The 23,790-nt window shown below is 47.1% G+C and overlaps 2 protein-coding genes across 3 annotated transcripts in view; one reads left to right on the top strand and one right to left on the bottom strand.

Annotated features, from left to right (window-relative positions):
* lrig1 (leucine-rich repeats and immunoglobulin-like domains 1) overlaps positions 1-10,625 on the top strand; it is a 36,452-nt gene extending 25,827 nt beyond the window's left edge. The window contains exons 9-18 of the mRNA XM_037100438.1: positions 180-260; positions 2,026-2,097; positions 2,632-2,703; positions 2,867-3,030; positions 3,386-3,739; positions 4,323-4,604; positions 6,117-6,551; positions 7,116-7,250; positions 7,487-7,741; positions 8,202-10,625. Of these exons, the coding sequence (XP_036956333.1) occupies positions 180-260; positions 2,026-2,097; positions 2,632-2,703; positions 2,867-3,030; positions 3,386-3,739; positions 4,323-4,604; positions 6,117-6,551; positions 7,116-7,250; positions 7,487-7,741; positions 8,202-8,389 (2,038 nt within the window). The 3' untranslated portion in view covers positions 8,390-10,625. The remainder of the gene's footprint in view (positions 1-179; positions 261-2,025; positions 2,098-2,631; positions 2,704-2,866; positions 3,031-3,385; positions 3,740-4,322; positions 4,605-6,116; positions 6,552-7,115; positions 7,251-7,486; positions 7,742-8,201) is intronic.
* A 2,423-nt stretch (positions 10,626-13,048) lies between these two features.
* slc25a26 (solute carrier family 25 member 26) overlaps positions 13,049-23,790 on the bottom strand; it is a 56,481-nt gene continuing 45,739 nt past the window's right edge. For both annotated transcript variants that reach the window (XM_037100439.1, XM_037100440.1), the window contains exons 9-10: positions 20,693-20,766; positions 13,049-13,494 (exon numbers count right to left, since the gene is read on the bottom strand). In XM_037100439.1, coding sequence (XP_036956334.1) covers positions 13,398-13,494; positions 20,693-20,766 — 171 coding nt within the window. In that variant the 3' untranslated portion in view covers positions 13,049-13,397. The remainder of the gene's footprint in view (positions 13,495-20,692; positions 20,767-23,790) is intronic.

Here is a 23,790-nt window from a genome sequence, read left to right as displayed (position 1 = left end):
TAGGGAGGAAGGGAGAGAGGGAGGGTGTGTGGGCGAAGGGGTAACCCGTGACTTCCAGACCATCCTCTGCCAGGGCAGTGTAACGCTTCAGCGCTGGCAGACCCTGTCCCTGTTCTGCTGCTCCCCTCCCACCCCTCCTTCAATCTTTCTTATCCCCCTCTTTTCTCCTTTCTCCACAGGGAGCTGGACCATAACGACATCTCGGGCACAATAGAGGACACCAACGGGGCCTTCTCTGGATTGGACAGCCTCAACAAGCTGTGAGTGTCTCCCCTCGTTCTTTCTTAAAATTCCCTCCACCTCTCCTTCGCTCTCAACCCCTCCTTTTCATCCCTCTGCGCTGTTCTTCAGTAACACACAATCAAAGAAACTGAATTGAGCTTTTTTTTTCTTGGATCCAAATGTTTCCCTCCAAATCCCAACTCAGCCTTCATTGCCAGCCAAGTTTAGCCGGTCCAATTACTGGCCACAGAGTCTGAGATATGTGTCCCCTCAGGACCCCACACTTCACTTGGTGGGGAAGTCGTTGCAGTGACTTATAGGGCCCCTCTTCCCTTTTTCACAAGGCTTGTTCATGAAACATTGAAGGTCATTGTTGAAGCTCAGGCCAGTTTGTCTCCAGTTCAATCTGGCTTTAATCTTATGATTTCATTGTTTCACTGTAGCTTTATGGCCAAACTGTGTTCTCTTTGTTGCTAACTGGTTCAAGGAGGAGATAGTGAATCATTTTGCTATATCTGTTTTTCATGATTACTAATCAACGTTTTCATCAAGGCAGCTAGTAAAAAAGTTCAATGTCAAAAGTTGAGAAATTGCAGTTTCTGGCACCGAGCGGCAATCATCAACCTGCAGGATGAAAAGATGATGTCCAGCCAAGATGGTTCCCAGTGTGTGCCGCTGAAAGAGAAAGAACGGGAGAAGGAGAGGGAGAAAAGGGCTTTTCTTCGAGGCTGGCAGGGGTTCGCTCCCCAATAGGCTTATTTCTATTTCTCCTCCATGCCTCCGCTCCTCTCGTCCCCTCTTTCCCAGTCTTCGTTGTTTGGAACTGAGGGAGGGTGAAATCGAGGACTTGCATTCAGTCATCAACATCAAACGCCTCGCATGCCCCGCCCTCTGACCCTGCCCCTTTTGTCACGGCGTTGGCGGAAGCGGGCCTTGCTACATCCCAACGCTGGCAAAGCGAGCCATGGGAAAAAGAGATGCAGAAAAGAGAAGGACGAGGCGAGACATCAAAGTGTCCGCTGGGTCTCCTTAAAGCGGCATTTGAATGCCGCCACATGGGAGGGAAGTGGATCTTTATAGATCCAAGCCAAGGAAAAAGATGAGGCGGTCTCAGATTTGATTGTATTTGTTAAAATAAAAGTTGCAAAAATGACAAAGTAGCCCTCTCACCGTCACTGTGACAAGACAGCCGCTTGTTTGTGCGTACGTGTGGATGAGTTGGAACACTGGGGTCTTCACTGTGACCCAGCCAGCCGTGTCTCCTCTTCCTGTGAAGCGGAGGCTACAACATGAGAGGGACGAGGGAGGGGAGGTGGAAGGAGGGATTAGGACCCCGAATCAGAGGGAACAGCAACTCACCTCTTGTTTCAAACCAGGCTTGACAGGCACAGACACACACTCACATGGTTGCACGTATGTCCTTACAGGCTCTGTCGGGGGTGAAAGAGCCACCGCACACACACACACACACACACACACCGCCCTGGCTGGTCATTGCTATTAAATTCTAATAAAGATAAAAGTGGTCTTTGAAGAGCAGCGCAGAGCCCAGGTCCCCCCCCACCCTCACACACACACACACACACACACACTCTGTCAGACCCCATCCAATCTCCCTCACCCTTCCTCCGGGCTAATCTCCGCACAGTTCAGATTTCCAATACCTCAATCCCCCTCACTCTTATCAGATTCTGCCTTGCTAATTGTGGTTCTCTCCCTGTCTTGCTCTACCCCCCCCCCCCCCCCCCTCTCGCTCTCTCTCTCTCTTCATCTATCGACACCCTTCATGTTTGGAAACGGCAGGACTCTGTTTGGAAACAAGATCAAGTCAGTGGCCAAGAAAGCCTTCTCTGGCCTGGAGACCCTGGAACACCTGTGAGTATCCCACAATGCTTGGCTGCCCCCCTTCTCCTTCCCGCCATAGAGAGAGAGAGAGAGAGAGAGAGAGAGAGAGAGAGAGAGAGAGAGAGAGAGAGAAAGTGTGGAAGATGGTGGTGGTGGTGGTGGTGAGGGTGTATTGCCAAAAGTAGCTGGCAGGGAGCGGGCCGCTAGCAATTTAATAGCGTCTTTGTAAAAGGAGAAGACAGAGGCTTTTGCGAGCGGCCAGCTGCTTCTCTCTCGTTAGCCTAACACGATCTCAACTTTGGCCTTTTTTTTCCTGCCTCTGCGCTGGGACAAAGTTATTGAGCATATGGCGAGCTCCGCACAAGAAATGGAATTCCTATAAGCTCTTTCACAGGCCTTTTGTCAAACGAGGGCAGGGAGGGACGGAAAAGGTGGCATGCATCCTCAGACGTGGATATATTTCCACCTTGATTAAAAAGTCAGATCCTTGCTAATGAAAACTTGAGTGTGCTCGGCTTTAATGTGTGGTCGTTGTTGATTAAACAATGTTTAATGTCCCTGCAGGAACTTGGGAGACAATGCTATTCGCTCCATCCAGCCCGATGCCTTCAGTAAAATGAAGAACCTCAAAACACTGTGAGTGTTATTGATGCATTAACACAAAAACTCATTTATGTGCACAGAAAACAGACACATGGCTCAAATCCCTGGCATCCACACACATTCTCAGAACTACATATTCAGTTCCAGATGCAACAGATGTGATAAATACAACTACACCTTCTCCTCTCCTCCACAGGCTCATTCAGAGCGACAGCTTCCTGTGCGACTGCCAGCTCCACTGGCTGCCCGACTGGTTGCTGTCACGTGGTCTGCAGGCCGGTGTCAATGCCACCTGTGCCCACCCGGAGAGCCTGAAGGGCACCAGCATCTTCCAGGCTCCGTCCAGCAGCTTTGTGTGTGGTGAGTTATATTTGTGTGTGTGTCTGCGCTTGATCTGTGTTTATGTGGACGGGTGTGTTGAGCAAGAGCCACACTGACAGCTGCTGCGTTCTGTTATTTACATAGTTGCACATATTTGTTTGGGTGGTGTTTTGTGTTTCTGTTTAGCTTCGGATTGCAGTCAGACAAGCTAATGGATCCTAATGTGTGTTTTATTTATCTCTTTCACATCCATTTGTTCATAGCAAGCAGACACCTACTGAGACATGTGATGTCTGACACGTGTGATTTGTGCTTCAAAATCAAATTTCTTTTTCTTTTTTTCTCGTCCCTCCAAAAACGTTCTCCCTCTCCTTCTATCCTTATCCTCCCTCAGACGATCTTCCAAAGCCCCAAATCACCGTGCAGCCAGAAACCACGGTGACGGTCCTTGGCAGCGACGTGCGTCTCACCTGTACAGCAGCGAGCAGCAGCTCCTCCCCCATGACCTTCGCCTGGCGCAAAGACCAGGAGCTGCTTCGCCAAGCAGAGACGGAGAACTACGCCCATGTTCGCGCTCACCACCAAGGCACAGCATCTGACGTGCCCGGGGCAGGCGGAGGCGTGATGGAGTACACCACTATCCTGCACCTGCGGCACGTCACCTTCGCCCACGAGGGCCGTTACCAGTGCATCATCACCAACCACTTTGGCTCCACGTACTCTATCAAGGCCCGCCTCATTGTCAACGGTAGGTTGTTGTTTTCAGCTGAAATGTGTTATTATCAAAGGGGAGAGTTTGGTTTATTGTAGTTCTGATGTTATAATGTGCAGGAAAATAGAAGACTATTAGAGATGCAGTGTCGTTTCAAGACACGTTAGAGAAAAGCACACCACTCCAGTATCCCTGTTGACATGTGTGTGATTGCGTGTGATCATTTCCACCAAATAAAATGCCTGCTTATGTTAAACTTATGTGAGTTGCAATTGTCCTGTTTGACAGAGCAGCGATTGAGATTAGCAGCCGTGCAGATTTCTTCTCTTCACTCGAATAAAGTCTTCTCTCTGTGGCTCGGGCCTCCATCTCTCCAAGGATGGTATTCGGAACAAATTGATTTAGCTGCATGTCAGCGCTAACAGGGGCCATCTCTTCTGCGCTCTGTCACTCTGATATTCTGCAAATGTAGAGTATTTATTTAGAGTTTGGGTCTGCGTCAGGCCGCTAGCTTCGTCTTTACTTTGCGGTGAATTATTTGCATTGTGGAGTCGAGCGTTCTGGTTCGAATGCCAGCACTTGGACGTCACCTGATTAACGGTCCCTCTTCTGCCCACAGTTCTCCCGTCCTTCGTGAAGACTCCGCGGGACAGCACCATCAGGACAGGCCACACAGCGAGGCTGGAGTGTGCCGCCGAGGGCCACCCGGCACCGCAGATCGCCTGGCAGAAGGACGGCGGCACGGACTTCCCCGCTGCACGCGAGCGCCGGATGCACGTCATGCCCGATGATGACGTGTTCTTCATCATGGACGTCAAGCCGGAAGACATGGGCGTGTACAGCTGCACCGCCAAAAACACAGCAGGGACCGTCTCTGCCAACGCCACGCTCACTGTGCTGGGTAAGAGCTGCACGTAGTTCAACATTATCAGTGTTGATCATTTTCCCGCATGCCCCAAGGACGAGCGCTTGTAAATACCCCGGTGCTCAGTCGGGAAATGGTCAGTCGCAGAATGAGAGGCTTTATATTTTTCTTTTCTCTGCAGCTGTGGCCTTGCTGCAGGTCAAGGGCCAAAGGTCACAGTTGGGGGTCAAAGGGGGGATGGTGGAGAAGCGAGGGGGGCTCACAGAGGGGTGTTTGTTAGGCATTCCCACCCCCCTCCTCTCTCTCGGTGGGAGGGACAGTCATGGCTGCTTCACTGCAGGCCTCAGTGCTCCCAGTTTATTGGCTGTTTTACACTGTTAAATCAAACAAAACTGAGCTGCTCTCCTATAACCATCGCAGGACATAGATCATCTTTGTCCTTTGTCTTTGAACTGAGCAAAGCAGTCCCTTGTTGAACACAGAAAAAAAAAGAAAGAAAGAGTTGGGGGGTTTCCTTGCTAACACACAGTAGTTTAAAAGTCCCCCAAAGAACTCGGAAGCAACTGTGTCTATTTTGAACAGACTGGCCGAAGAGATATTTTAACAACACATTTGCATGTTGCGCGAATTGTGAGAGACTTTCCAGGAGTTCAAGCCGAGTGCTGATCCACTGAACAGTTTAGAATATTGAGGCAAATTGAGTGACCATGCCTCTGGACTGAATCTGTGTTGTTTGGGTTTGAGAGACAGACAGGAGAGAGAGAGAGAGAGAGAGAGAGAGAGAGGGGGAGAGAGAGAGAGAGGGAGAGGGAGAGAGAGGGAGAGAGAGAGAGATGGGGGGCGGTGGGTAGGCTGTAGTCGAGGGGCCCCTGTCTGGAAAAGAGTGGCGGGGGAGAAAAATGGGAGCCAAAGAAGAATTGGAATGGAGGAGTCGGTGTGTGGGGGAAGGTGAGCAAGTGGGATTGAGAGAAAAAGAAAGAGGAGGGGAGGGCGGCAGAGAAGAGGGGATTGATGGAGAGGGAGAAAGTATTGATAGAAGAGAGAGGGGCGACTGAAGTGGGTTAAGTGAGATCTCTTAATCTGTGTATGTCCCACTGTGAGGGGAAGTGCTCAGTCTGAGAGGAGAGGCCCACCTTAACACACACACACACACACACACACACACACTCAGTTCAATGTGCTCCTTTCAGCAGAATGTGAAGTTGCCGAGAAAACAGTGGAAGCTTTGTTCTGAAGACGACAGACAGAAATCCTGTTTGTGTGCTGTCATTAAAACGTACGAGTGTGTCAGCAGCGTTAAAGACGTGACCTCAGACGTATAAATATGACTGTTAGATGAGACCGTCACCATGAGATAAGTGTTCGGTGGTCAGATCAAACCGAGAACATCGCACTTTGTGCCCAGTCGATCCCGCTGACTCACCGCCCTGTAATCAATACTGTGAACAATCTGAGCTGAGGCAGAAACCTGAGTGCAGAAACCTAAAACTGTGATGTCACAGAATAACAGAACGAAAACGCTGACCTCAGGAATCCTCTCCTCCACAGAAACCCCCCACCTGGCTCAGGAGCTGGAGGACCGCAGCGTGGTGGTCGGGGACACGGTGGCGCTGCAGTGTAAGGCGCTGGGCAGCCCGCCGCCCCGCATCACCTGGCTGCGTAACGACCAGCCGCTCCGCCCCTCCGAAAGACACCACTTCACCCCCGGGAACCAGCTGCTGGTCATCGGCGCCGCCTCTCTGGAGGACGCCGGTCGCTACACCTGCCTCATGTCCAACACACTGGGCACGGAGCGCGCCCACAGCCAGCTGGTGGTGAAGCAGCACCGTGGCTCTTGCGCGTCGCCGGTGGGGCCGAGCACGGTAACCATAGGGATCATTGTCATCGCTGTAGTGACGAGTATCGTGGTGACGTCGCTGGTGTGGGTGTGCATCATCTACCAGACCAGGAAGAAGAGCGAAGAGTGCAGCGTCACCAACACAGGTGAGCTATTCTGTCCTGTCATGGAGAGAAATGAAAGATTCCATGTGTCTGTGTACCTGAAAAACAAACACAAACCTCAAACTAGATCCAGCTGCAACAGGAAAATGTTTGAGAAATAGCGTCATTTAGTCAGTGAATTAACAACATTCCATTCCAAGAGCAGAAGTATGTATTTAAATGCCCAAATGTTTGGTTTTTTGCAACCAACAGAGATATTTAACTTAATATAATTATAGATGCACAAATGGAGCAAATCTCATTTGAAAACATTTGACAAGTTGGAACGAGTAAATGTTTAAAATTTTACCTAGACAAGTAATAGATTACAAATTAAATGACATGTTAAATATTTTGTATGTGTGGGGAAAAAAAAAGAAGACACGTAAGAGACAGATGGTGAAACCAGTGATTTTGTTGCCGTAAAAAAATGAATTAAATGATTAACTGATGATAATCAATAATATGTGTCGATAAGAATGGATTAATCAACATTTTGTTTGAGCTGCAGTGTCCCAGTCTCCACAGCCCTGGTTCTAATGTTCTTCTGTTGTTCTTCTCTCCCAGATGAGACGATCGTTCCTCCAGACGTCCCCAGCTACCTCTCCTCCCAGGGCACTCTGTCCGAGCGGCAGGATGTGTGTATCCGCGTGGAGGCCGGCGGTGGACCTCAGCCCAACGGACACGTCGTAGACACCACAGGTACCCGACAGTTATTCTCTACCCGGCCTGCCAAATGTTTGCGCTCCCCAGCAGCTTCTCCCACTTCCCATGAGCGACGTCCATGCGTTGCGTAACGATGAAAGGAGCGCCGCTGTCTGTGGAGGCTTGCTCGGCATCAGAAATAATTACAGCAGACACCCTAACCCACAGTGTTGACACACGGTTGTTGATTTTGAGTTTCCAAATCATTTATTTTCTCTCCTCCTGCCCTGCAGGATTCGACGGTGCAGTCGTGTGCACAGACTGTATGGAGAACAGCAGCAGCTACTCCAAAGACCCCGACTACCTGACGCACGGGTACGGCCCCGCTGGAGGCTTGGAGTACCAGCAGCACTCTCACTTTCACCCGAGGGAGCAGCATGACGCGGGGCCGCACTCACCACTGCTCTGCAATGGGACACCCAACGGGATCCGAAAGGACATTGAAGAATTTCCAAGAAGCCACAATACGTTACAACATGATAGAAAAGGTAAGATTAAAGTGTCATGAGGGGAAATTTACCTGCACTACATCTGCTCACAAAGCAATCCCAGTAACAGAAACACTTTTTATTTTTAAAGCCCAGGAATGAGATTTAGGATCCGTTGTCAAGACAAATTCTTTTAAACATGATTGTTGATGGATTGGCTTGCTCCAGCATTTGACAGTGTATCATAGTTGCACATCCTCAGTGTATCTACCTGGAAACACTGTACAGCAGCACTGAGCTCTCACTGCTGCAGCTGCACGTCTGGGCCTGTTCTGGGATTCAGCTCCTTTAGCGAGGAGTAATACCAGTGGAATTGGCCTCCAAATACCGATTCTCACCTCCACATGTCAACACAGCCCTGTTCATACATTCCACTGCATCTGCATCCTGTAGCTGACTGCATATTTCTCTACATATATGTCATGTCATTGACCTTGCCTGTTTCTCCTTTGTTCATCAGTGAGCAGAACGACGTCCTCTCCATCGCAGGAGGACTCTTTCCACAAGCCGGTGAAACTGGCGGGGGTGACGACGAGCCACCTCGACAGTGACTGTGAGCCTGAGCTCAGGCAGACTCTGCTGTCCAACGGACACACCCTCAGAGCCTCTCAGAATGAGAGCGGCCCCCTTAGGAGAGCCAGCGACTAGCAGGCGCTCCATCCAGCCCAAAACGTGGACTCGCAGTAGCGGAGTAGACTTTTCTCTCTTTTTTTGCACTGGGACATAAACTGCTACCTCATATCGAGGCGACTGATCCTGAGCCTCCTGGATCTGGACTGAAAGGGAGCACCAGGAGGGGGAAAAAGACAGGGGGCATCCGGAGTGTGAAGAGCTTGTGTGGGTGGCGTCCCATCTGAGCGTATCAGCTGTACATAGTTAAAAACCTTCGTTCGGGAGGTGACCAATAAAGAAATTCTAGCTCCAAAAAATGTGACTTTGCATTTGAAGCATGTAAATGTAGGGAATCTTGTACAGTATATGTATGTGCAGGGGGAAAAGAGAAATATACCTTTGGACATTTGACTGTACATAAGAGTTTTCTTATATTATATATTATATAACTTTTACAAAAGAGTATTTGAATTTATGTGCATGACAAAGAAAGGAGTGATGGTATTTTTATTTTTCTTCAAAACAAAAAAAACAAAAACAGCCTTTTTTCAGCTTTTACCAACAACATTCAGCTGCGGTGCCTTATTGCATGATCAAAGAAAACTACAACTTGTAATAGCATATATCCAGAGAGTTTTTTGTGAGAGACCCTGGTACACTCTTTATAGCAAAACCAAGCAAACACTTGATTGCACTTGAATGTTTTTTGACAAACCATGGCCTTACACAATCACAGATCACATGCGTTGTTGTATGAAGGAAGAGCTTCAGTGTAAATTATTTTGGTACGTCAGATGGTTCAAGATGGGATGATTACGGGCGGTCAGTTAAAGCACTTTTTGTATTCACTTCAGAAACAAGCAGGTTGTGTACATGATGTCTGCCAATAGGAATGCGGGAAGCCTCCTCTGCGAGGAGACGCTCCGCTTCTCTTGCCACGGTCAAGTCGACAGTCCACACTGTACCATTAAGGCTCTTCCACCTGTTTCACAATACTACGAGTTACTGCGAAGCTGCTCTGATCCAGTTGGGAAAAAATATTCTTCTCTGTACTCTGGTGATTTTCTTTCTTTTTCCAGAAAAGTGACTTTGGCACAAGTTTGTAATTAAATGTGGTCAAACTCAAAGCTTTAGATGACAATAATGTCTCGTCACATTCATGATGAGATTAGAGCTGCAACGATTAATCGATCAGCTGTCAGTTATTTAATTGATTGGCAACTGTTGTCGACTCCAGACACTTAAAGGGCAACTCCACCAATTTGACACATTAAAGTGTGTTCACCAGTCTTGGGCAGTAGTATAAAGCCTTTAGTAGCACCAGTGATGTCGCTCTGTGGCTACATTGCATTTTGGGTAATGTAAGCAACAGGTTTTGAAGAGGAAAAAAGAAGAATGCACAGAATTAAAAAAGGCATTAACTCTGTTTCCCACAATGCCACTCTAGCCTCTGAGTGACATCACCGGAGGCAGCCTATCAGATTACCGAACAACTAATTGAATAATCGAGAGAATAACCAGCTCTAAATGAGATCTACAGCTGTGAACACGCCACATTTAATTGTCTGAATGTTTAAATCAACATTTCAACGCTGCGAACTTCAGAGAAAGAAGGAGAATCAGGGAGAATCGTGTTGTGTCGTGTCACCGTGTTACTACTGTAATGTGCCTCAACAAGCCACCGTTGTGCATTCACAGGATAACGGCCAGTAATCAGCCTCCGTCATATCAATAACTCTCTCATCGTCACATCACTTGCAGCTCAGTAGTGTCTGAGGTAACTTAAAAGGTGCGCTCTCATGCTGTGAACAGTTGGGAAGCTTGTGAAATGTGCGCTCTAACCGAACTTTTTAGGAGGATTAACGCAGTTGGGACTGTCACCGTCCCTGCGTGATCGGGCAGAGCAGTAGTTCCACTTTGTCTCGTGTATGCATGCGTCTCGCCAGTGTGCTCTCGTCTGAGCTGTGCTCTGTTACCAGTGGCCTTATCAAGGTAAAGTGGAGGACACACTCCTCTGGTTACACCCGATAGCACCCATCAGAGATGACTTTTTTCTTTCGTTCTTTCCTTTTGAAACCGGCAGGACCAATCAGAGGTCCCAGTTGGAAAACCAATCCCAGTGTAGCAGGTAAAAGGGATGAGAGGGGGAGCGAGGTGCAGTCTGTGTTCTGAGTAATTTATTGAAACAAACTGTTGAACCAATGTCAAAGCTGAAACAGTGAAGTGTCTAACATGGCATTGAAGTGTCTAATAAAATCCCATTTTGCTATTATTGCGAGTGTTTTCTTTTTCCTCTCCGCCTGTGCAAACGGAATGAGAGGATGTTAAAGTGACAACAGGACCACAAACAGCTGAGTTAGCGTTTAGCCACCGCTCGCATGTCACAGCGGTTATGGAGAAGCCATCAATTGAAATGGAGCATGCACAAGACATGAAATCCACAGACCTTGATCTTCAAAGCAGTGAAGTAGTAACACACACACACACAGAGAGAGAGAGAGAGAGAGAGAGAGAGAGAGAGAGAGAGAGAGAGAGAGCTAATCTTCCAACCAGGAATGTGTCCTGGCTCCCTGAAGCTCCAAAAGACAGCAGGCATATTTTTTCCCTTCTCCGGCCTGTTTAAAATATTTGCTATGGAGTGGAGGCTGACTGAGGGTCAGCGGCTGGCCAGAATGTGCATTCCAGATGGATGTTTGTCACCGGATGATTGACATGCCTCCGGCCGTGGCCTCCACCAATCACACGCCGACCATTGTTGTCCAACAGCATAGTGACAAGCAGCATGACATACACTCCCACCTGTGAGGCCATCCGTCTCCCTCTGCCTCCCGACAGTCTTCACTTTTACCTCCGTGGAGACTGCGAGGACAACACTGGGCTGAGGGGAAACTGATACTGATGGCTGATTTCTCTTACATCTGTCATTCAGATGTAGAGAAGTGATTTGTTAGTCTTGTAATAAGTTCTCTTGGATAAGTGCATGCGTTTATTTTGAAAAAAAGAAGAGAAGAAAAAGGACATGTGGAAACCATCAGTACTTGTACGATTGGCCGGCGCAGACTTAGACATTTTTACTGCACATTGTATCTTAAGGAAAAAACAGGAAATAAATCCAAAATTTTGTTCAAAATAAAATAATTAATTCCAATCTTTACGGCTTTTAATCAACCCTTGTCCCCTTGTGGAATCATTTCCTGTGTAAGGCCAGGTGCAATTACAGCTGGAGCTCATTTAAATTGTCAGTTTCGACAAAACAACAAAAACATTTTTCCCAGTCTACCCCGACTTGATCTACTCATGCAGATCATCTTGTTAGGCCCCAGCAGCTGAGCTGATATCCCGGAAACTTGGCAAATAAAATCGAAACCATCTGCACGGCTTGATAACACAAAAAGTAAGTGGGAAAATATGCTGCTCGTTTCTCCTGAGCAATTCTCAGTAAACTGAGGTCTCAAACTAAAAGGGTAACTCCGATTTTACACATTTCAGTGTTTACAGGTCTGCTGCACATGCGAACAAGTAGTATAAAGCCTTTTGTGGATTCAGAGGAAGCTGCATGTAATCTGACAAAGCTTTTTTATTACACACATTCTACTTTATTTTCAAAACCTGGCACCTACACTACCCACAATGCAATTCATCAGATTACATGCAGCTTATTTGGAGCCACAAAAGGCTTTAAATTACTGTAACCACACTTTATTGTGTAAAACTGGTGAAGTTACCCTTACAAAAATGGTTGTGCCCAGTTTAAGAAACTGACTAAAAAACATGAGAAGCAACTAGGAAATGTAACTGTATGCAATTTATGTTTTTTACAATGAGAGGACTGTTTATTGTTTATATTATAGTCTGTTGTAAGGAGCTTTACAATCTTCTAGTTCATGTTATCTTTAATTAGCAGTGCTTTTAAGTACTCGCCCTTTTCTTGAGTCTAAAAAACTGTTTTGGGATATAAGCTCCGATTTACATGGAAAAATCTATACCACGGTCACACACGGCCTGTTAGCTTAGCTTAGCACAGCTAGCCCGGCTCTGGCCAAACAAAGTCCACCTAGCAGCACCTCTAAAGCTCACTAATGAACATGTTAAATTGCATTAAGTGTGGTTTTATACGGGCTGTGTATCATCGGCCTATCTCTTGGCTGAACCACCTCACAGTGATGACACAGCCAGGCTAGCCGTTTCCCCCTGCTCCCAGTCTTAGTGCTAAGCTAAGCTAACAGGTTGCTGAATAGTGGATGCCTATTGATGCAACTGACAAATGTTTTTTTTTTCAATGAAAGGTTGGGTAAGCGTCTCAGGTTAAGATTAAGGAACAGCTCCTTGCATAATCCCTTCATTAGATAATAAAGTTCCACAATAAACACGAGAGATGAACTCTAAAATGTAACACACAGCTTTTGCAGGAAACCTGAGGTTCCTAATAAAACTACTCCCTTGTTAATTAGCAGCAAATGACAAAGTGCTCTATTGTTGAAGGCACCTAAAGTATAAAATGAAAGCTCCTGCAGGTGGGTGAGCTCAGTCGCGCTCCAGTGGGAATGTAACACTGGTGAGATATGAGTGTGTCTGTAACACAGGTGGCCCGGCTTAGCCGAGAGAAAATATGGATGAAACACTAAAATGATCGTAAAAACCCTGTAGAGGAAGGCCGCGGGGAAGAGGAAGAATCACCAAGCCTCACTCAAAACATAAAAAGAGACCATCTTTAATACCATAACTTATTGATTCTCACACACACATTAAACAGTAAGGAGGCATCGTCATTTTCACCAAACCCGTGGTTGCTGTTACGGAAGTGTGAGCTCAGGCTGCAGGGCATTGATGAGCAGGAATGCGGCACCCTGGGTAACGCGATCAGGCCCGCGCGGACAACTCTTCGCCCGAGCACCAGGTGTTCCACGCTTCACAGGGGCCCAGCGGCATGGAGGTGAGGGGGGCGGGGGGGACTCACGGGGACGAGGGTGCTACTTCCGGAGAAGCTCTCCCTGCTGTTCCCTCCACCAGGTCAGGACTCGGGACGGCCACAGACGACGTGCCGCTATAGCAGAGTGTGGCGGACCTTCTCATAGGCTCCGAGGAAGATGAAACCACCCACACTGATGAAGGTTACCCTCGGTATGCTGCCCGCAAACAGACTGCAGGAAAGAGGAAAACGAGCAAAACATGCCTTTAATTTTCAACTAATACAGATTCAAATCAGTATTTAAGACAGCTGGCTTTGCTGAATTAATCCTGAGGATCACGGTCTTGACAGCTGATCCACCACAGCTTATTTACTTCAAATAAAAATGAAATAAATAAACTAATGAAGCACAGACTAAGGATGTGAAGGCAGTGGATGCAATTACGTGACGACATAAGATGTTGAAGAAATATTATGCAGCTATTTTACCATAAAATAACATCTGTAAATCCACTTGGATGGTTTACAGACTAGTCCTAAGGAGAATAATGCTTCAGCCACGTCAACTCTTTAGTGAAACTGAATTTTTTTAGTTTATGGTGAAAATGTTTTCTGGTTTTCCACTTAATGGCCTCAGCACACAGTTTTCTGGCAGACAGATAGCCTTACAAGATACCACTAACTGTAGCTAGTTAGCTCAGTTAGCCGTGCAGCTCGGCGACCTTCTGGAGTAACTTAGTGCAAATGTTAGTGATGAATTGTGGAAACGGAGTCACCTTCGCTCACACGACTCAGATAACAGTGTTTTCATCATGTCATTTTTGTGAGCGTCACACTTCCCCCCAAAAAATCATATTGTTTATGTTCAGTGTTTTCAGCATGAAATTAATGACATGAAAGAAAACGATCACTGTGGCTGGGGAAAAAAAAACCCCAAAAACCTGCAAGGAAATTGAAGTTTCCTCTACGCGGCAGAAGAATCAGAGAAGGAGATGTTTTTTCTGTCCTTGGACAACTGGTGCCGGTTCCTCCACAGTTTCTCCTGCTCCGGCTTTAATGAGCTCCATGAAGACACGGGCCGGATCGAAGGCTGCGTGGTCCACGGGTCGAACATGAGGCCTGTGGTGGTGGAGCCACTTTACGGGGAGCGAGAGGGCCCCGGGTTACAGCGGCCGAGGCCCGACAAGAAGCTGTTGACGTAGCAGGGGTCAGAGGATGAGATGAGCCATGAGAGAGCAACCGTCTCCCAAGAACCACCACCACCCTCCCCGCCGCACACAGCTGTTTTTGGAATTAGACTTCGAGCCCCCACCCTACGGCCTCCCTGGAGCTCTCACCCCCTCCCTTCGCTCTCTCTCTCTCTCTCTCTCTGAGCGTGACTGATGGCCGGATGACATCCACACATGTCCCTCCGCTGTCTGTCCATCCATCCATTTCTCTCTCCGTCTCTCTGTCCAGCGACGCCCCCCCTCAGCTGGCTCAGTTGTTCGGGGATTTCTCCTCCGTCTCCTTTCTTCTTTGCTGCGTCATCCATTTCTCAGACACGTGCTCGCGCTTCATCTGCCTTTTTTGTGTCTCTCTCCCTTTTTTTTTTTTTTTTTTAATATTCCCTGCCCCGTCTCCCGTCTCTCGGCATGTATTTGCCTACCAACACCTTCCGCCCTGCCAACACGCCCCCACGCTCACATGGTCTGGCCCCGTCCGAGCCAGATGTGATGGATGAAGGGGTATTGTGTGCGAGGAGAAAAAGCGCATAAAACTGTCCATGTGCCCGGACTGCCTGTCCTCATTCCTCATCTGTGAGGGTGTGTGCGTCAGTACTCGTGTTTCTGTCCATTTCAATCTTTAGGAAAAACCTGAAGTATCGCCGAATCCTGCTTGGTTTCCATCCGCTGTGCTCCAGCAGACACCACGGAGAAGCTTCCTGAGCCGACCTACTTCATATCAGACGTTTTGATTAGTCACAGCAGGGGAAGCACAGGTGCTAGCAGGGACGAGATGGCAAACTGACGAGTCATTTCCTGTATCGGCGTCACGTGGGTTTTCACCGCCGCCCTGGCCTGCGCCTTTAGGAGACGAGCAGCAGGCTCTGGGCCTATATTAATTCCGACGGGAGAGGCAAACACGAGACCAGATCATGACCAATTCTTTCCCCACACATTCATCCAAAGTGAATATTTGACCTCTTTTTTCATGAGCTGCAGATCTTCCAAACATTCTGATACTAAAACAGCATTTTTTAAGAACAAATCAGAGCAGAATGTATTTTTGCAGATACCTATCTCTGTCTCAACGACACGGTCTTGTGCTATCAGGAGGTCTGGAGAGAGCATAAGAAGCTAAGATACAAATGAATCCATGGCAGTCCCTGAAACTGAAGCAATCATTAACGTTATTCTTTATTCTAGAGCCTGACTGATATATAACACTTGGCCTATAAGATCAGTACTTTTCCGAGACACTTTGTGTACATAGTTAATAGTAAACTGTGTATACCGATATATCACATTTTTTACTCCATACTGTGGGTATCAGCATCAGCCAATAAAAAACTGCACATCAGTTGGTGCTTCACCTGCTGTAAGTAGAGTATGTTTAGATCTAGTAACATTTCATTGGAAATCCGCCGTTAGATGTTGAAGGTAAAACAGACAGATGGGCCAAAGTGTGATGCAGTTTGCTGCTTTTGAATGGGAGGCTAATTTCATGTTAGCCTGTTGGGCTTTTGTTTTCCTTGTATCATCAGGGTTGTCAGCCTCTGTTGATTCGGACTCTTCCATCGTTTGCAGACCTTCAAACGTATTTAAAGATGTTGTGGAAGTGCAAGACTAAATGAGCAGAGTAACCCTTTAAGAACAATGAGCATCATTAATGATAGAAGATTCATATCGGATTCTGGACAGTGACAGTCATTTTTAAAAGTCGACATACTTTTTCAGCTTTTGATTTTAGTATTGTTTCTTATATGAGGCTCCTTTATCAACTTTAAGGTCAATATTGTTTTTCACTAACGACAAAACAACAAATTATCCGTGCATTTATATGGAACTAAGCTTCAGGAGTGTTCCACTTTAACTCACCTCCAGGTTACATCGCATTCGGAAATCGACACTTCTCACTGGCAGGACGGTGGCGACAAGGCAAACATCTGCTAACATGAGTTGTCCAAAATCTTTCTTTTTAGTAAACTCTGTGTACTCAATGGTTTCAATGCTCGTGTTCACTGTTAGAGACCCTGGTGATACCATGAGCAAAGTTTCATGTTGTGTCAAGCCTTCTTAGTGTTTTAAAAATAGCAATTTTGATGCTATCTCTAATTTTCCCCTAGCACTCCCATTCAAAATGAATTTGACCTGAAAACGAAAACACGGTAACGTCGTTATTATGCTTTTACACGAAGCTTTGACTCATATACATTCACAAAAAAAACCTGGGTTGAATTTTGGCGAGAGTTTCACTTTAAGATGATATTTGTGGACCCTTAAGGGGTAACACCAATAATTTGACACATTAAAGTGTGTTTACAGGTCTAGAGGAGCACTACAGCATATTTGGAAAAGTAGTATAAAGCCTTCTGTGGTTCCAGAGGAAGCTGCGTGTTACCTGATAAATCTCATTAGATTGAGATCTCATGTCACTATTGGACTCATTACGGACAGTTAAAAATATAAAGTCGCAATTTACCTGGTGCCTCCATTACCCACAATGCAGCTTAACATCATTAGAGGCAATTTAACAGATTATATGCAGGTTCCCACTGGAGACACTGAAGACTTTGTACTACCGTTATTCACATAAGCAGTTGTACTACCCAAGACCCGAAAAAATTACTTTAATGTGTAAAATTGGTGGAGTTACCCTTTAACTAAATCTTTACTGAAAATGTAAGATTCAGATCACAAACAGACTCTTTCTGCCACTTTCGTCGACTGCAAAGCTCTACAAGGTGACAAGCATGCCCGGGATCTCCCAGCCATCCCAACCATCCACATGACTCCACGCTTCAGAATGCCTCGGCCCAGATCGGGTGTTTTTAAAAGACGGCCAGTAAAAGGTTAGTTGTGCGTGACTGGGCTCAGGGAGCGCGCGGACCGCAAAGGGTGAATGTTTGAAAAAGACCGGAGGGAGAAAGAATCCGAGTGCGCTCGAGTGAGCAAGGACTGGTGTGCAAATAAAACATGGAGGCATCAGTCAGAGGTTGTGCCCTTCAGCATGCTCCTCCCCTCACAACACCATCTGCTGAAAAGACGTAAACCACAGGCCCGCTCCAGGCAAAAAACTTAAAACAACAATATCACATATGATCCGAAGCTAAATCAGAATCTATTGCGGAAACCAGCTGGACAACCAAACATGATCACTGTAGACACAACAAGTCCCCGACGTCCCCTCATGTGATGGCTCAGACTGCCGGCTGTGTGCACGAACAAACTAATTTTAAACTCGCCGTGCTTGTTTTGTCTCAGCTCTGGACTACCGTTACATTTCCTGTCTGGGATCAGGCCCACCTGTGGATTGGGTCAGACGTCAGAGCAGAGCCAGAGCTCAGATATTCCCCTCAGCTCCCCCGGGCGCCCTGACTCACTCTGACATCACAGCCCGGCCAGCCAACTGATCGCCGTCATCCTTCTATTGTGGGCCAATTGCCTCTCCAAGGAATCGAATTAAATATAGTTTGAAGGCATGACAGGAGAGCACAGAGGATGTCTTGGTTGCTGTTTAAAAAGATGGTGCCTCCACTGTCAGCGATACGCTGTTGTTTCCAAGGTGCTGTTTAAATCAATCTTAAACAAACACCATATCAGCGACAATCATCTTTAGTTTGTTTTTGCAGCAGATCCCGATGTCATGTGACATACAGTGTAAAATAGGAGTGGTGATGCCAGAGGATTGCCCCAAAATTGGCTGCGGGAATTCGTTGACGCCATGATCCTGCTTTAATCGATCTAAAGTGAAAACCATAATAGCTAGAGCATTCATTCATTTTGCAACAGGAAGCTTGGACTTAAGTCTTCCGCCCAATCATGTCGAGCACACGTGATGAGGTCATTACTTTACGTGACGTATGTTGCAAATTGCGGCGACAGCACTCGGCAAGAGCAGCAGGTTCACAGTTGTCAGAGAAAGATGAATATAGTAGTTTTGAGGTTAAATTTTGAATTTTGAAGTGTATTTTGTAGTTGTGAGCTTCTCGAGCATTTCAAGATACTCCAAGAAATAAGACAATAAGCAAAAACACAAACAAAACGCGATACTGGGGATATACTGTATTTCCATTGTGGATTACTTTGTACTTAAAATCTCAAAAACTGAGTGTTAAGTAGTATTCTGTAATTGTTTCTACATTTAGAAATCTTTCGGATCAATGTGCGGATCAATTCTTTTGTTCAATTCTTGACCAGAGGCACTGGCTATGATCTGGAGCTTTCCAGTTTCACTGTGTGGTACATTGTTTGATATGTGATCACATAAAGACTCTTATTTCTTCCTCTTCTGTGTTTTTATTCAAATGACATTTTTCCTTAAAGTCAGATTCTTATTATGTTTACATTTATGACATAATTTCAATACTTTCACTTGCATAACATTACAGTTTAGGTTGTAGAGTTGTCAGCGGTATGAAAATGTTCAAAGAAAATGACGTGCAATAATGTATGAGGTGTGGAAATGTCCATGAAAAGATATACGACTAAGCGTTGTTGCCCCGCACGGCACAGTGACAGGATGTAAGGGGATTAAATCTGCTGAGAAATACTTTATAAAGCACAAAGAATCCACCTGGAGATACAATCTGGATTTCCAAAAATACAAAGGCTTAGTTGTTGTGAGAACGTAAACAACAGCACAACACGTAAAGCGACACCTATGTACCAACGTATGAAGCGTTCATCTGAATCAGGCAGGTGAAAAGTGCTCAGACTGCTTCGCTCCATTCCTGACGGTGAAGAACAAAGACTGCCGATGTCATAAAAGTACAATTAAGGTTCACCACAAACTTCGAGAGTCACTGCTTTGTTGTGTGAATGCGGTGAGAAAAAAAAAATCCCTTGTATTTACTTTTCTTTGGATTTTGGTTTACATAAGGCACGGAGCAGACACAGCCCGGGGGACGTGTTGCTTATTAGTCTTTGTTTTGACATGTTTCCTGGTGCAGTGTGCAGGTTACTGGGGGGAGGCCGGCGTGAGCTGCACCGCTCAGTGCTGCTAACCCGGGGTCTCTGGGGCATGGCACACACATGGAAGCACTTTAGAGCTTCACTACACTGCAATTGGGCCTATTACCATAATTACAGCTTTAAAGCCCGAGCAATTTGTATCAGGCATGCACCAGCGCAACCACCGGGCCTTTGGCCCTGAGGAGCAACAGCCCCCCTCCCCTCCCACCTCCCTTTTTACTTTCTACACACTCCCCTTTGTCTTTGCATTTCATTCTATCGTCTCTCGTTCTTCTCTGGCCACATCAACATCGGGGGAGAAAAAGGATTATTCAGGAGTCGATCGTGTCGGAGTGCGTGTTGTCTCGGGGCTGCACGGTATGAGTGAGTTTTGCAGCCGGTCTCAGAGGATCGTCGGAGGAGATAGAGAAGGAGAGGAAGACATCAAAGGTTGGCCGTGTGGTGCAGAGGTGGGGGGACTGGCATCAAACAGCCCCCCTGTACATTAACCACTCTGTAACCGCTGCAGCTGGGAGAATGGGATTTAGGCTATTCCGTGTGCGAGGGGGGGGGGGTAAGTCCCAGCAGCTATCACCTCGACGAGATGGCGCACTCCACTCAAACATGATGTTTATTAAAATTGAAAGCTGGATGTTCGAAAGCCGTTTGTAGGGAATCACCCTTGGCTCCTATTAGAACACAAAGCTGAGATGTAATTTCTCTCTTGATTAGATTCCAGCGCTGCAGTCCCCCTGCACACACAAACAAACAACACCATGGCGTGTGTGTGTGTGTGTGTGTCGTGAGATAGAGAGATGTCCCACTTGTGTTTGGCCTCGGTCCCAAACCAAATCTGCTCCGAGCATTAGGCCGAGGTGCGTCCCGACTAAATGGTGGCCGCTGGTGCGCGAGCAGGCCTATTATTCATCGCGGCTGAGGGGTTTGTTTTAGTGCTGGCAGCCCTCTGCGGCCCCATTAGACCTGGCCTTTTGTCCGGTGTGCATTATAAACACATCAAAACACTCAAATAAACCCCTCCACTCGGCCCCTGTAACACCTTAATCAATAGGATGGTACGAGGAAAAGCTTTTATGCATCTCATTTTTCAGCTCTGGCTGTAAATTCACGTCCGCCACAAGAGAAGCGACTCATCAAACTTGATTATATGAGGGATCGGGGAGCAAAAATCAAATCATGTAAAATAAGGGGCTGGGATAAATAGAGTTTGTGTGAAGCGGCTGAATGGACGGCACTTTCCCTCAAATGACGACTCACCCTGTGAGGCCTCGGCTCCTCCACACGTCGTACAGCACCAGCGGGATGTTGCCGCTCGCTGTGGTCGACCCAGCCTGGAGAGGAAAAAAGAGAAAGAGAGGGGGTGAAAATAGAGGTGTGATGATGGATGGATCGTCTCCCTCACTTCCTGCTCCTCCAACAGACAACCTGTTTAGTCTTCCTCAGCTGAGCTTCCTCCCACCCTCCCCCTTCCTATCATTCCTCCCTCCCTCCCTCCTTGTTCTCCTCTCGGACAGCTGTGTCAGCGAAGGTGACACCTCCAACACCCGCCCAGGCGTTTGCCCACCCAAAAACACACTCAACAGGTTCTCCCGCTCTCCCCTCCGCAGCTTGCACCCGTCAAGTCTGGAACTTTTATTTACACAATACGGCTTAGCTGGCCAGAGAGTTTCTAATCCATCACCGCCGAGTGGCGGAGGGGTACGGGAGCAGCGGGGTGAGGCCAGCCAGGGTTAAGTGAGAGCGGGCGGTGGCAGCACAGAAAGGAGAGAGGAGGCGGCGGCGGGAGTGCGTGTGTGGGTTCATGTGTGCCAACCTGCGCCACAGCTCACGGAGCGTGTAGGAAACTAAGTTTGCGGCCTCCTCTGTAAAAGTTGCGACTGGAACGAGGGGAGGATTCCCGCATTTTGTTCATGTGAGGAGAAAAAAAACACGCCCCTATTCCTCGTGTTTCTGTTGGAGACAGGTGGCTGAGAAATGACTCTGGTCTGACAAGTTTTCTTTTCCTCTACCGCTGTGGAATGATGGAGGGAGGGGATGGAGGAAGAGGGTTTCCAAAACACACATGCACACACACACACACACACACACACACACACACACACACACACACACACACACACAGTCTTTGTGTAACTTATGCTGACATAAAGACTATCTTCCTGTAGCTCAGTCTATATGTTCCTCTGTCTTTGTTCTTACAGTCATGTCGGAGTAGAACAAATTCCCCCTGACAATCTCGGCTGAATGACAGTGATGACTTTTGAACAAGGTGTTGGACCGCGCCAGACTCGAGCGAACATGACAGTGAAGGCAGCAGTGCGGTGCCAGCCTGAGGAGAAGAGCAGTGTTGTGCTGCAGCAGCGTAGGAGGCCGTGGTGTGCCAGGCATGTGGTCAGGGCTGCAGGCAGGGCGGCGTGGCAGCAGTCCCTGCCCAGGAGGGGCTTCGCGTGTCCAGCTGTGCCCTGGACGCCGGCCCGCTTCGGCCTCGTCCGTGTCGGGCTGCCTACCGTACAACACCGCTCTTTCATTCTGCCCACCTAAGACAAGAAGCAACCTTCTGCTCTGCCTCTGTAAGACGGAAACTAATGTGACAAGTTCCAACACCCACATTTCCTCCCACCGTCCGATCCAAACCGTCCATACCCCATCAACAGCAGCCCTGCTCTCTCTCCATCTGTCCGTCTCTGGTTCTCTCTCCTGCCGAGACTTGTCATCCTACGCCGCCTTCGCTGCTCTGGTTGTTTTTATAATTTAAGGACTCTTTACTGCTTTACTATCATTTGTTGCCTCATATCGTAGGTTATGTTTTCACCTGTGTCGGTCTATTGTTTTGTTGGTTGGTTTGCAGGATTACACACAAAGGGCTTAATGGATTTCCATGAAACTTGGATGGAGGATGGGTCTCTGCCCAGAATTAGACTCACTTTCTTCAACATTGTGATAAAGTTTCTTATCTTGGCATTTTACAGTAATACAGGACTATCGAGTTTGATACTGGATTAGGCGTGATGGAATTAAAAGGGACTGTTGGGCCTTGGCAGAGGCAAGCACTCTACTGAGTACCCTTCTACTTTTTTATAACATTTCTATTAGAGCAGAAACATTTAGTTAATTAATTGATTAGTTAGTTGACAGAAAATTAATCACAGCTATTTTGATAATCGATTGAGCATTTTAGTAATTTTTTAAGCCAAACGTTAACTTGGTTGTAGCTTCTACATTTGGAGGATTTGCTTATTTTTTTGTCATAAGTGAAAGTAAACACAGAGTATATTTATTCTGTCATGTCTATTTGGCATATTTGGCAATAAAACTATAACATTTTTTCCGTGAAAAAAGAATAACAAATCGCACTCTGGAGAAATGATTGCAAATTTATAGCTCGTTTCAATATAACTGTATTATTATTGAGATAGTTTGCACCTGAATTGATTTGAAACAGTAACAGATTGAATTACATATATATAAAGCATCCTGGCTTTTATTTAGTTTTGGTTTTTCATTCATCTTCCAGTTTTTTTTCCCACCTTACCTGTGGTGCCTTGTGTGGATCAAAAACTTGGCCTTATAAAGTTATAACCGAACCTCGTAGAGGCAACGCAGGCCAAGTCCTCTGCTGGTGGTAAATTACAGCAGCTGCATTTCAAATTGTGTTTACAGGAAGCTTTTGTGCCGCACTGTTCCACCTACAGCCAACAGCTTCTGAAGAGTGTCTGAGTGTTTTGTTAATTCCAGTATCTCATTAGTTCGGGAGGAGGGGGGTGAGGATCGGAACACTGTGTCTTCTCCAAGGACAGTCTGCGTGTGTGTGTGTGAGTGTATGTGTGTGAGAATGTGGGGGGGCTGGTTTGGGTAACTCTGAACTCACTACCCTCTCCGTACACAGACACACACAGGACATGGTGAGGTAAGCCAGACGTACAGTCAGAGCGAGCCAGGAGCGAAAGAGGAGGTGGATAGAGGGAGGAAGAGGAGGGAACACCACCACACGGAGAAAAGAGAGCAGAGAGGGGGACTGTTCGAGAGGATGGACAGAGTAGAGGAGTCAACAGGAGGGACACTGGCCCTCTGCTTCACCTCTCAGTGACAAGCAGCCTTGAGATGGAAATTCCTCTGGAGCAGCAACAAGTCCTCGCTCTAACACTAACCATGCGCACAAACATGTCTTGCCGACAATGTCCATAGTCCATGTCGGATGATCGATGTGTGTGTATGTCTCACGACTGTCCCGCTGCTACCTCAGCCCTCTCCGTCCACTGTTGCTGCAGCTCTCAGCCTGCGAGGCATCACCTGACAGCAGTGTTTAAACTTCGCTGCCAGAAGAGCCTGTGTGTGTGTGTGTGTGTGTGTGTGTG

The sequence above is a fragment of the Acanthopagrus latus genome, chromosome 6 (genome assembly GCF_904848185.1).
Source record: "Acanthopagrus latus isolate v.2019 chromosome 6, fAcaLat1.1, whole genome shotgun sequence".
Taxonomy (NCBI): domain Eukaryota; kingdom Metazoa; phylum Chordata; class Actinopteri; order Spariformes; family Sparidae; genus Acanthopagrus; species Acanthopagrus latus.
This window is presented reverse-complemented; position numbering and strand designations above follow the sequence as displayed.